Below are 15,147 nucleotides of genomic sequence, written 5' to 3' on the forward strand. Positions count from 1 at the left end.
GGGTGTTGCTCCTTCCATTATTTACTAAAATTTTCTTTTCTTTCTTTACCTTTCTTTATTATTATATATTTATTTATATTTTTTTTTTTTTTTTTCAAATTTCCTTATGTTATACAATTCTGTTTGTCTTAATCTATTTTATGTTACATTTATTCTAGTTTTGGTTTACTTTTCTTTATTCGTCTTAATCTATTTTACTCTCTCTTATCTTCTTCTTCTTAATGTACTTCCTTTTATTTCTTTTCTTTATTTTTCTCAATTTACTGTATTTCTCTTTCTTTGCCTTTCTCGGTTCGCTTTTATCTTTATTTTGCTTTCTTTATTATTCTTAATCTCTCTTGCTTTATCTCGCTTTTCTTTATTTCTTTTTTTTTTTTGTTTCGTTTTCTTTATTTCTCTTAATCTATTTTATTCTTATTTCGTTTTCTTTATTTCTCTTAATCTATTTCATTTTATTTTCCTTTTCTTTATTGCTCTTAATCTATTTTATTTTATTCTTCTTTATTTCTCTTAATCTATTTTATTTTATTTCTCCTTATTTCTCTTAATATACTTCGTTTTATTTCGTTTTCTTTGCTTTTGTTTTAATTATATTCATTTATTCCCCTTTTTTTTCTTATCTTTCGCTTTCCGTTTTCCCGATTTCTTTTATTTCCTATCCGCTTATTTCGTTCTACCTTTTCTCATCTACTTCACCTTGTTCCTCTTTACGCCTAGTTCAACTGACTTCGTTTCATTTCACTTCATGACCTACTTTGACCCCACTGGGTTTCGTCTCTCTTCATTTCACTTCTCACCGACCCGATTGTCATGCACTCTAACCTTATCCCGTTTATTTATTGTATAATCATGAATTATTTATTTATTTACCTGTTATTAACTATTATCAATTTATATTTATTTATTCATTTGTTCATTTTTATAATTTTCATTTATTAACAACTTTTATTTATTTATAAATTTTATTTATTTATAAATTTTATTTATTTATAATTTTTATTTATTTATAAATTTTATTTATTTACAGATTTTTTATTTATTTATAAATTTTATTTATTTATAAATTTTATTTATTTATAAATTTTATTTATTTATAAATTTTATTTATTTATAAATTTTATTTATTTATAAATTTTATTTATTTATAAATTTTATTTATTTATAAATTTTATTTATTTATAAATTTTATTTATTTATAAATTTTATTTATTTATAAATTTTATTTATTTATAAATTTTATTTATTTATAAATTTTCTTTATTTATAAATTTTATTTATTTATAAATTTTATTTATTTGATATTTATTTATTTTTATTCATTTAATATTTATTTATTTATTTATTATTATTGATTTAAGTCTCGCTTATTATTTGTTCACAATTCACTTTATTTTATATCGGCTTCGGCCCACTGTCCACTCTCATTTTCAACTATTAGCCTCGTGTCATATGCGCTTAATCACACATGCATTCTCTTTCACGCGCAAGCTCATCTATGTCAAAATTCACTCAGTGTCATATGCGCACAACCACACGCCTACGCTTAACCGATTGCTCTCTCACTCTCTTGATCTATTCACGCATACATATTTATACATTTGCACTGGCCTTCTCGCTTGCACCTATGCATATATACACATGCATGCTTACCCTTTCGCCTATGCACAAAATTCTTCACTCTCTCGCCAAGTACCCTTCACTATTCATACACGCATATAAAATTGTCATAGAGAGAGTGAATAGCAAAACGTTTAATAAAGCGCACATGTATATGTATATATATATGTGCATGTAAAAATTAGTGGTGAACATCTTGTAATGCGCGCATAGACAAATGCGCACATATATATATGTACATATATATATACACATACATACATACACATATCTATGCACGCTTATATGTGCGTGCGCTAATAACCTTCACAATTTAACTTCCCTTTCACTTACTCTCGTTTTACACTCTTACCACCTCTCTTCGGCCGCCTCTCTTCTCTCTCGCTGGATTTCGGCAATGTTCGCGACGCTGCCCCCGCGCGTGCATATGCTTATGCATATGCGTATTCGATTTACGCTTCTGCGTAATATTTGCGCGCGCACTGTACTTTTTCTTCTTTTCACTTGACACTTCTCGAAATTTTTGCCCCGACCCCGTGGCCGTCGTAAGGCATATTCGCTTTAAATTTTCACGCTTTTCGCGAATGTTCTTAGTTTCCCTCCTTTTATTCACTTTCACATGCCCACTACTCTGTCCACATTAACCGTCACCAACAATTTTACCATAACCTCTATTTGGGTATGCCGGCGGGATTTTACGCCGCCCGTATACCACACTCTCTCTAGCCCCGCAGGTCCCTGCTCGGGCGCCACTTGTAAAGTTAGAATTTTCCAGCCGGGGTCAGAGCTTCAGTCTGCCCAGGGCCACAACTTACAAGACATTTGTAAATTACTACGGGACCACGAGTTAGAGAAACGGGAGAGGATGGGGGAGTTATTACGTATTAAATGGCCACTCAGCCCGAACTCGCCGACCACGCCCCCACACGTTTGCACGTGGGATGGCTGCAGCGATCGAGTGGCGCGGCTAAACGCACTCCAGATTGCTGGGGTCGGGGCTACAAAGGCGTATTGCGGGATGTTAGTGGAGCTATTCTACTACAAATGGTGGACCGCAGATCGAGGAACGCCCAGCGTTGACGCCGGCGTTCACTCCAGACCACGCGGTTTTGTGTGCCAGAGTTTTGGCCGTCTGGCGCACAGGATTGCCCTCGTGCTAACCACCGGTTAGTAATGTTAAGATTATTGGTGGGTTATTATTACCAAATCAACTACGAATGAGAACACAATCATTTCTAAATACGTTAACATTTTTATTCCATATTACCTCGTGTTTCCTACCCCTCGCCTATCCGTTTATTATTTTCTTTAACGCCGACCGTTCGCGTTGAGTGCTCAAAACCAATTAAAATCTGCGCGCAGCTTTCAAGCCTTTCCTTGCGCTCTGCAGATTTCACCACGCGACCAGCAATGCAATTCACCACCGCGAGCTTTCGAGCTGCATGGTTGCATTGCTGATCGCGTGCCCGCCCACTCATTTGAATTTTGCTTACTATCTAAAGCTAACGACTATGATACCTTTATCTACTTACTTATCTAACAAAACAATCGATAATTCAAATATAAACTTAACGACTATAATCCAATTCATTTCTTTTTCCATTCACTATCTTACATACTACGAAATATAACCTACTAACCAACTTACTTGCTACAAAATATGGCCTACTACCAACCTACTCACTACAAATATATCTTACTACTAACTTACTCACTACAAATATATCTTAATGCTAACTTACTCACTACAAATATATCTTAATGCTAACTTACTCACTACAAATTTCAGTAACCTCGACCGCTATAATGCCAAAAATGTAAGGTGGGCAAAAAGGCCACCTTACAAGCTCAGCTAAAGGGCGGTGGACGCACAAGCTCATCCCGGAGCTTGAACCATGGGTCAACCGCAAACACGGCGAGGTAAACCTCTACCTTACGCAGATCCTCTCGGGTCATGGATGCTTTCGGAGCTATTTGAAGCGCTTTGGCCACGAGGAATCTGACGAGTGCCCCTGGTGCGAGCGAGGGCATGTGGAAGACGCGAACCATATTCTTTTCGAATGTGGACGGTTCCTGGAGGAGAGGCGTCGTCTGGAAGAGGCAGTGGGCCGCTCCATCAGAGCGGACAACTTAGTCAACGCCATGCTGGAATCGGAGGAAGCTTGGGAACTAACAAGCACCTTCGCGGCCACAGTGATGATGGAGCTCCGCAGAGTCGAGCGACTGAGAAGACGAGCTGTCCCAGGCTAAGGTAGCGCATAGTGCTTGCGAAGCAATGCTTTACGGCCGTCCCGCAAGCACCGCGCGCTATCCTAGCCACCACGCAACTTGCAATTTGTTATATAATTTTGTCAATAAATGAATATATAAAAAAAACAAAAAAAAACACACACATACAAACACACATACACGCACACCATCACCCACGCCTTAACACGCATAGGCTGCAATGTGCGCCTACTATGAGAATTTAATTGTATAATAACTTTTCTTGTGGATATACGATCATCATGAAACTTTCAGATTATGATTAAAACATGGATATGCATGCATTTGCTAAAGCACAAAGCTCTAGTATTTGAAATACGCCTTTTACAAATAAGTGGGTGGATATAAGGGTGGCGGGTACATTTTAATAAAAAGCGAAATTGTATAAATTGCATATAAATCTACATTATGCTTTAAAGTTCTACGATATATAATTTTATAACTGATTTTCGATAAGGTTTTTTATCGATAAAACAAGTAAGGAGGCTCTAGTCAAGACTGCTCGACTACGAGATCCCCTGAACCCTTGGAGCAATAGCTATTTCAATCATTTTTCGCGTCTTTCAGCTTACACAAGATATACACACACACCCATGCACGCACGCACACACAGGCATACATACACACACACATGCATACACATAGTTTAAGCAAAAACCGAAATTGCATAAATTGCATATAAGCACACATTAAAAATTTGGAGACTCTAGCAATAATAAAGTAGAAGATATAATTTTATAACTGGTTTTCGATAACGTTTTTTAAAAAAAGATAGGGATGAGCCATCGATTTTTAATGATAAGCTCGATACCCGCGCTGTAAATACGGATATTTAAAAAAAAAAAAATAAGTCTCTAGCTCTTATATCTTCTGAAATCGACGCGTTCATACATACGGACAGACAGACGGATAAGGCCAAATTGATTCAGCTCGTCGCCCTGATCAAGAATATATATATTTTGTGGGGTCTGCCACGCCTCTTTCTGCCTGTAACATGCATTTCAACAAAACCATTATACCCTGATTTCCCATTGAAAATGGGTTCAGGGTATACGAATAGCATACTGTTATTAAGGAAATAGTTAAATTGATTCTTAATGTAATCATTTGCATATAAAAAACAAAAATTTCCTAATATACTATTTCCTTAATAATATATACATACATAAAATTTAAGGAACTTTCGTAATAAATATCAATAACAAACCTCTTCTCTGAATTAGGATATGGCAGAAATAATTGGCGCTCAGTACTCAACGATCTTGCGGATGAGGATGTTTCTTGCGTTTTGATCTATGTAATCATCGATGTTAGCCGTTTTTTATTACGTGGAGGTGCTTGTTGATAACTTTTGGACTCATCTTCATATATATTTATTCTATAACCTGTACTGTGAATAATAAAAAAAAAAAAATTAAATAAATAACAAGTAAGAAGACTCTAGTCGAGACTGCCCGACTAGGAGATACCCTGAATCCTCTAATCTGATATTCTAACCACTCTGCACTTTTCGGCACTCATACCTACACACGCACGTATTAGAACGCGCTCTGCTAACTGCGCAGTATGCAGCGACTGCGCTTGGGCTGCGCTGCAGTGTGAGCAACATTATAAGAATTTATTTGTTGAATAATTGAATTTCTAGACGTACAATCTTAATACAACTGTTCTAAAATAATCATAATGTTCAAACGTGTGTACATTCTAAAGCACAAGTCTCTAGTACTAGAAATATGCCTTTTACAAAGGTGATGGTGAGGGGGTGGATATAGAGGTAGAGGGTAAATTACAACAAAAATCGAAATTATATAAAATACATGTAAGTGTACATTTAAAATTTGGAAGCTCTAGCTCTAAAGGTGTAGGAGATATAATTAAATAACTAGCAATCGATAAGGTTTTTAATCGGTAATAAAATATCGGAAGTAGTTATCGATATATAGAGAAAAACTTGATATGCGCGTGATATACACGGACCTAAGAAAAAAATTTCAAGACTCTAGCTCTTATATCTTCTGAGATCGACGCGTTCATACATACGGACGGACAGACAGCCGGACAGGGCCAAATCGACTCAGCTCGTCGCCCTGATCAAGAATATATATACTTTGTGGGGTCTGCCACGCCTCCTTCTGCCTGTTACCTACATTTAACAAAACCATTATACCCTGATTTCCCATTGAAAATGGGTTCAGGGTATAAAAAGCCATTGCGAAGACCTGCACCGGCCCCGCCCAGCGCGCCAAGCTGGGCCAACCCAATCAACAGGAAATGTGGACCGGCAGCGCTACCTTAGAGCGCGCAACGGCAGAATCTACATATAATATTATTGTTATTATTATATTATATTAAAATATAATTTTAAATAAATTGTAAATAAAAACAAGTAAGAAAGCTCTAGTCGAGACTGCTCGACTACGAGATCCCCTGAACCCTTGGAGTAATAGCTATTTCAATAATTTTTCGCGTCTTTCAGCTTACACAAGAAACACACACACACACACACACACACACGAACGCACGCACGCACACACAGGCATACATACACACACATACATACACACAAACACACACACACACACACACACACATACACAAACAATTACATACATATACACACACAAGCATAAACACGCTGGGCTGCAGTGTGCGCTTACTATGAGAACTTAACTTGTTTAATAACTTTTTTATGGACGTACGATCTTCATGAAACTTTTAGATTATGATTATAACATGAATATGCATGTAATTGCCAAAGCACAGGTCTCTAGTATTTGAAATACGCTTTTTACAAAAGTGAGGGTGAGGGGGTGAATTTAAGGGTGGGGGTAAATTTTAACAAAAACCGAAATTGTATAAATTGCATATAAGCATACATTAAAAATTTGGAGACTCTAGCAATAAAGGTGTAGAAGATATAATTTTATAGCTGGTTTTCGATAAGGGTTTTTATCGATAAAAAAAGATCGGGATGAGTTATCGATTTTTAATGATAAACTTGATATGCGCGCTGTAATTACGAACATTTTAAAAAAATTTGAAGTCTCTAGCTCTTATATCTTCTGAAATCGACGCGTTCATACATACGGACAGACGGACAGACGGACGGACGGACAGACGGACAGACGGACAGGGCCAAATCAACTCAGCTCGTCGCCCTGATCAAGAATATATATACTTTGTGGGGTCTGCCACGCCTCCTTCTGCCTGTTACATACATTTCAACAAAACCATTATACCATGATTTCCCATTGAAAATGGGTTCAGGGTATAACAAGTAAGAAGACTCTAGTCGAGACTGCTCGACTAGATGATACCCTGAACCCTCTAATCTGATATTCTTATCAGTCTGCACTTCTTTTCGGCACACACATACATATACACACGTATTAGAATGCGCTCTGCTAACTGCGTTTGGGCAGCGCTGTAGTGTAGGTAACATTATAAGAATTTATTTGTTGAATAATTTAATTTCTATACAATTTCTGTACAATCTTAATTTCTGTACAATCTTAATGAAAGTTTTAGGGCGTAATTATATGGTGAAAATGTATGTACATTCCAAAGCACATGTCTCTAGTACTTGAAATACGCCTTTTACAAAGGTGAGGGTGAGGGGGGTGGATATAGGGGTGGGGGTAAATTACAACAAAAATCGAAATTATATAAAATACATATAAGTCTACATAAAATTTGCAAGCTCTAGCTCTAAAGGTGTAGGAGATATAATTAAATAACTTGCTTTCGATAAGGTTTTTGATCGATAATAAAATATCGGGAGTAGTTATCGATATATAAAGAAAAACTTGATATGCGCGTGATATACACGGACCTAGGGAAAAAAATTCAAGTCTCTAGCTCTTATATCTTCTGAGATCGACGCGTTCATACATACGGACGGACGGACGGACGGACGGACGGACGGACAGACAGACGGACAGGGCCAAATCGACTTAGCTCGTCGCCCTGATCAAGAATATATATACTTTGTGGGGTCTGCCACGCCTCCTTCTGCCTGTTACATACTTTTAACAAAACCATTATACCCTGATTTCCCATTTTCAATGGGTTCAGGGTATAACAAGTAAGAAGACTCTAGTCGAGACTGCTCGACTAGGAGATACCCTGAACCCTCTAATCTGATATTCTAATCAGTCTGCACTTTTTTTCGATACACATACATACACACGCACGTAGTAGAACCCGCTCTGATAACTGCGCAGTAAGCAGCGACTGCGCTTGGGCTGCGCTGTAGTGTGGGCAACATTATAAGAATTTATTTGTTGAATAATTTAATTTCTAGACGCACAATCCTAATGAAACTTTCAGGGCGTAATCATATGGTGAAAATGTGTGTACATTCTAAAGCACACGTCGCTAGTACTTGAAATACGCCTTTTACAAAGGTGATGGTGAGGGGGTGGACATAGGGGTGGGGGGTAAATTACAACAAAAATCGAAATTATATAAAATACATATAAGTCTATATTTAAAATTTGCAAGCTCTAGCTCTAAAGGTGTAGGAGATATAATTAAATAACTAGCTTTCGATAAGGTTTTTAATCGATAATAAAATATCGGGATTAGTTATCGATATATAAAGAAAAACTTGATATGCGCGTGATATACACGGACCTAGGAAAAAAGTTTCAAGTCTCTAGCTCTTATATCTTCTGAAATCGACGCGTTCATACATACGGACGGACGGACGGACGGACAGACAGACGGACAGGGCCAAATCGACTCAGCTCGTCGACCTGATCAGGAATATATATACTTTGTGGGGTCTGCCACGCCTCCTTCTGCCTGTTACCTACATTTAACAAAACCATTATACCCTGATTTCCCATTGAAAATGGGTTCAGGGTATAAAAATAAAAAACAAGTAAGAAAGCTCTAGTCGAGACTGCCCGACTACGAGATCCCCTGAACCCTTCGAGCAACTGATATTTCCATAATTATTCTCATATGCACACATACACGCACACACACAGACATACGTACGCTCGCATAAACACGCATTGGCTGCATTTTTGGCTTACTATGGGAACTTAATTGCTTAATAACTTCTCTTCTGGATGGACTATCGTCATGAAACTTTCAGATTATGAATATAACATAAATATAACATAAATATGCGTGTATTTGCCAAAGAACAAGTCCCTAGTATTTGAAATACGCATTTTTCAAATGTGATGGTGGGGGGGTAAATTTTGACAAAAATCGAAATTGTATAAAATGCATACAAGTATACATAGAATATTTGGAGACTCTAGCTTTAAAGATGTAGGAGATATAAATTATTACTGGTTTTCGATACTGTTTTTAATCGATAACAAAATAACGGGGCAAATTATCCATATTTAAAACAAAACTCGATATTCGCGTGCTATACACGGAACTAGGAAAAACAAGTAAGAAAACTCTAGTCGAGAGTGCTCGACTAGATACTACCCTGAACCCAACTAATAAAAATGCCCATTTACAAAGTTTGAATGCTTACCCTCAAAAAAAGTGAAAATTACAGGGTATTTTTCGATATGCCACGCCCCTAAAGAGGCGTAAAAACTATTTTTTTTTGGAATCGATAGAGGAGGCTATCAGTAACTCAACTATCCAAATTTGAAGCTTCTAGCTATTATACTTTAGGAGATATAAGCTTTTGCGGTTTGCCACGCCCCCTATGGGCGGACATATATCCGACAACGTTTTTTGGCCTTGGGTGATCAGCCCGAGTATATATACAAAATTTGAGGTCTCTGGCATCAATAGTGTCCAAAATATAGCAAAATATAAAAAATCACTATATCTTCAAGTCCGATTTGCCACGCCCCTAATGGGCGTAGACTTAGAATTTTGTCTTTAGACTTTATTTATTTAACATTAGCTGACGTGCCAAATTTCAGCATTCTAGGCTTACAACTTTAGGAGATACAGTTTTATCCGATTTGCCACGCCCCCAATGGACGTAGATATACCCGCCATAGCTCGTGATCTTGGGTGGTCGACGCGGACCTACATACCTAATTTCAGCTTTCTAGCTCTTTAACTAACATGATTTCTGGTATATCAGAAAATGCATTTTCCAATTTGCCACGCCCCTAGTGGGCGAATCGGGAAAATTTTAACAACTTATAAATCGGAGATATACACGAGTATGTGTTCCAAATTTCAAGTCTCTAGCCTCAATAGCGCCGAAATAGATTGCGTTCATACGGACAGACGGACGGACGGACAAACGGACGGACGGACAGACGGACGGATAGCAAGACGGACATTGCACAAAACCAATATACTGATTCACTTTCGTGAATGAGTATAAAAATTTGGAGACTCTAGCAATAAAGGTGTAGAAGATATAATTTGATAACTGGTTTTCGATAAGGTTTTTAATCGATAAAAAAGATCGGGATGAGTTATCGATTTTTAATGATAAACTTGATATGCGCGCTGTAATTACGGACATTTAAAAAAAAAATTGAAGTCTCTAGCTCTTATATCTTCTGAAATCGACGCGTTCATACATACGGACAGACGGACGGACGGACAGATAGACATTTTCCCATTTTCAATGGGTTCAGGGTATAACAAGTAAGATGGCTCTAGTCGAGACTGCTCGACTAGATGATACCCTGAACCCTCCAAGCTGTTATTCTAATCATTCTGCACTTCTTCTATGCACACATACATACACATGCACTTATAATCACGCGCTCTGCTGACTGTGCAGTAAGCAGCGGCTGCGCTTGGGCTGCGCTGCAATGTGGGCAATATTATGAGAATTTATTTGTTGAATAATTTCTTTTTTAGGCATACAATCTTAATGAAACTTTCAGAGCGTAAGCATATGGTGAATATGTGTGTACATTCCAAAGCAAGCAATACTTGAAATACGTTTTTTTCAAATTGGTGGCGAAGGGGGCGTGGTATACAAAATCTGTAAATTACAAAATCTTTGTGTCCAATAACTCTATATACAACGCAAATTTGAAGTCTCCAGGTTTAAAAGTGTTCAAACTAGGCTGAAAAAACCAAGTCGATTTTTCGATTATTCTCGATAAAAAAGTTATCGGATGAGTTATCGAAAAAATAAAGCAAACTCGTACTGCCTATGGTATACACGAGTATGCATGCCAAATTTCAGCTCTCTAGCTCTTATATCTTCTGAGATCCTTTTGCTCATACGGACGGACGGACGGACGGACGGACGGACGGACGGACGGACGGACAGACGGACAGGGCTATATCGACTCAGCTCGTCGTCCTGATCAAGAATATATATACTTTATGGGGTCTGCGATGATTCCTTCTGCCTGTTACATACTTTTCACAAAACCATTATACCCTGATTTCCCATTTTCAATGGGTTCAGGGTATAATAAGTAGGAAAGCTATAGTCGAGACTGCTCGACTACGAGATCCCCTGAACCCTTGGGGCAATAGCTATTTTGTAGTATGTTGTATGTCATATAAGCATTTGCTCACAGTATTGTAGTGTATACAATATATGAAGTTGACATATGCCCGAATTATAAGTAAGAGTATCATGCTCATAACATAGCAACACTTTGTTGCTTTATTTATATTATAACAGCTATACATAAGTGCCGTTATATGATCGGTCACTTATGTATGTACTATGTACATACTATAAATATAGAATAAATATAGAAGCCTGTGCGAAGACCAGCACCGGCCACGCCCAGCGCGCCAAGCTGGGCCCCCGAACCAAATGACAACAACAACAATGAGCCGCAGCAACAGCGGACATAATCAACTATAAATAAAACAAGTAAGAAAGCTCTAGTCGAGACTGCTCGACTACGAGATCCCCTGAACCCTTGGAGCAATAGATATTTCAATACTTTTTCGCGACTTTCAGCTTACACAAGAAACACGCACACACACACACACACACACGCACGTACGCACACACAGGCATACATACACACACACGCATACAGACACACATACACACACACACACGCATTCAGGTTCGAGTTGCGTTTTCACGGAGTGCGGTCGATGTCATCGTGATCCATCGTAGACAATAGCTTGAACTGTGTTTTCCCCTGTGAAAGTGGAAAGAACTGAAGTCAACGTGTTTGCTGTGGGCGCGGCATACCCAGCGACCTCAAAAAAAACTACCAGAGACTTACTGCGCGGCGGTTCGTGGAATTCCAAAGCGGTATAATTCGGTGGTGCAAGAGAGGGCGGGCGATAGCGTCATTATTTTGGCGTCAGAGCTTCTCTCCTTTCCTTGTCTTTTGTGGGCGCGTAAATTTTGGTACTTTAGGCGTCACTCTTGCGCAATAATAAAAATCAGGTGCATTCACTCTAACAGCTGTTAGTAGTGCTGGAAATTGCATCGGGCAATCAGCTGCTCACTAACGTTGGTGAGTTGCTAAGCCTTAGCAAAGACAGCAACCTAGCTGCTGGAGTGAAGTAGCAGTTATTAAAAGTAGTGCATACTTTCGGGCTCTCACTGTAGTCAAGTTGAGTTTAAGTTACTGCGGGTTGTAAACTCAGATTATATTAGTAGCCATTGCCCACTATAGGCTTCACGCCGTGGTAGTCGGAGCAGAAATGGATGCCATGATGGAGGACGAGCTGCAAGCTTTTGCGCGTCGTTCCTCGTTGCAGCGATCGCCGCAGCAACAACAGAGGGCGTTGGCGCAGCCGTCGACTTCTAATCAGGCTCCAGTGGCTGAGTGCCAGGCACCCAAGTCACTAAAAGAAGCGTTAGCTCAAATAGGAGCTACACTAGAGGGTTTGTCTGCCTTATTTGGGGGTCAGCGGCATATAAATGCCTTAATGAGAGAGGAGCTGGCTAGGCTGGTCAGCCTTCACCAGACGGCCGAAGCGTTCTGCAACCGTTCGGTTAAAAACTGTGAGGTGCAGACCACGCCACTCAAAAAAGTAGGCGAAAATGTTAAGGCAGCGAGCATTAGTGCTACAGTAGGTAGCAATACTCCCAAACGGTCGAGGGAAGTTGCCTCCGAACAGAGGAGAACTCCCTCAAAAAAGCCGAGGCCCAATAGAAGTGCAGCGAACCCAAAAGAACCAATGGCTCTACGGTGTAGTATGTCCACTTTATCAAATGTTCACTGTACTCAGTAACATATATATTTACATACACAAAGAATGTAACAAATACATTGTTACAATTAAACATACAGACATAAGAAGTAATATGATCACTCTCAAGTGCATTGGCCTCAACAGTGCACTAACTCCGCTGAGTCGGCATATTTTGCATGCGCGACTGTTTCTTAAACAAGTGGACACATTACCCCCTCTCCGTCTGCGACTCTCGCCAGACCATTAAGCTAATATATAAACACTTATACCTAAGCATATATGCATATGAACGAAGCCGCTCTGCTGCTGGCGTAACCGGCAGCACAGCTATGCGGCTCTAGCTATAAGAATATAATATATATTCTGTAAATTCATTTCGCTAAGAAGGCACTGACGTGCCATCGTAAATAAATGCTTTCTTTATTAAAACATTCGACAAATTATCCTCAACGTGGCGACCGTGACCAGTCCTTTTAAGGACTAACCGGATCAACAAAAACAACAAGAACAACAATATGATCATCAACCGCAACATTGTCAGCACAAGCAATAGCAGCAGCAGCAACAACAACAACAACAGCAACAACAACAACATCAGCAACAACAGCAGCAGCAGGCCCAGAAGTACAGCAGCAACGTCGACGAGGACAACAAGTAGCCGCGCACATCCAGCGAGAAGGCCAAGAATGTCAACAGCCGCATGCTGGCGGCATAATACATCCGCATCACATCCGCATGTGACACAGGAGACACAGCAGCAACATCAACTGAGTGAGTAGAGGCTCTGAGCTATGCCTAAAAATAGGCGCAGTGGAGTTAATAGAAGGCTTAAGAATAAAAAAGGCGAACTCCTAAAGCTGTTATTTGCCACCAACACGAAAATAAGTTGGGAAAGAGGCAATAAAATACAAGCAGAAATCGACAATATCGAGTCGATTCAGCAAAAATATAAAAGCTCATCCTCTACAAACGAAAAAAGCATCAAGAAAGTAAAAATTATTAACGATATCAAATTTCAAGCAGTACCACCAAAAAAGGAAATCAAAACAAAACCGGAAGATACATGCCCTGCTGACTGCGCTGGACCACTGGAGACGCCTCACTGCGTATACACATGTATGAAAAGGACCAGCACCGGCGCCCCAACAGCCTGTGCGGAACCAGCACCGGCGCCCCAACAGACCAAGTACTATAGGGCCGGCAGCGCTACATAGAGCGCGCAACATATTTCTATATATATATATAAAAATAAATTTAAATTTAAAAGAAAAATTGTTAAACTAGGAATTAAATTAAGTCATGAAATGTAAAGATATGTTTGTAATACTGAGCGATAATTGCGTTGCTCGTAATAGAGTATGGCCTGACAGCCATACGAAACATTAGACAGGAGATCACTGCGCTGATCGAATAGGAAAACTATATTAGAAAGAATATAAATGACGAAGTGAAAAAAATTAAGAATAACAAAATTAAAAATTAAAAAAAAAAAAATAAGTAGTTGATTATGAATTTAAAAAAAATATATATATATGTAATAAATATATAAGAAATGCACCTTATCGAGAATCATTATATTATCGTTTTATACTTCTATGCGAAGTAATAGCATAAGTAAATTTGAAGAAATAGAATCAGAGAAATTAGTCGAATTAGGAGTAGCACCCAAAATGGGACTCGTAGACACAAAGGTAGTGGATTCCACTGCTAACGTAATAAACAAAATTGAGTCAAATAATATGGACTCTAAAATAACAAATATATTGCTGTTTATAATCGTCATTATTATGAGTGCATATGTAATTTATAAAGCATATTTGCTGCATAACAAATGCATTACAAAGAGGGCCTTAAGCCAAGCTAATGATCTAGACAAGATCTAAATAAATGCACAGACGGTCTAAACAGGAATAAATTAAAAAAAAGAGAAAACTTTTATATATGTCTAATAATAAAAACACACTCAAAACACAAATATTTGTCTAGTATATAGGAAATAACTAAAATGTCAAACGCACATATTAGAGACCTATGTCAGCAAGTACTCAGCAGAGAGCCAGAATTCCTAGTGAGATCATTAAATGTGCTTCAACAGCACAAATAATTTATAAGCGTATATGAATTCTCAGGAGAATATATGGAAACGTTCGGTGGTGTTACATGTCCATTAGATGGTCTGAC

General features: G+C 38.3%; 1 protein-coding gene across 1 annotated transcript; it reads left to right on the plus strand.

Annotated features, from left to right (window-relative positions):
- Window positions 1-13,424: 13,424 nt before the first annotated feature.
- Window positions 13,425-14,422, plus strand: LOC122757426 (nitric oxide synthase-interacting protein homolog). The gene is made up of 2 exons (XM_044009388.1): window positions 13,425-13,737; window positions 13,990-14,422. Exons 1-2 carry the CDS (start codon window positions 13,482-13,484, stop codon window positions 14,178-14,180), a joined length of 447 nt encoding a protein of 148 aa, XP_043865323.1. The 5' UTR covers window positions 13,425-13,481; the 3' UTR covers window positions 14,181-14,422.
- Window positions 14,423-15,147: the final 725 nt, after the last annotated feature.

The sequence above is a fragment of the Drosophila mojavensis genome, unplaced genomic scaffold (assembly GCF_018153725.1).
Source record: "Drosophila mojavensis isolate 15081-1352.22 unplaced genomic scaffold, ASM1815372v1 contig_72, whole genome shotgun sequence".
In the NCBI taxonomy this organism is placed as follows: domain Eukaryota; kingdom Metazoa; phylum Arthropoda; class Insecta; order Diptera; family Drosophilidae; genus Drosophila; species Drosophila mojavensis.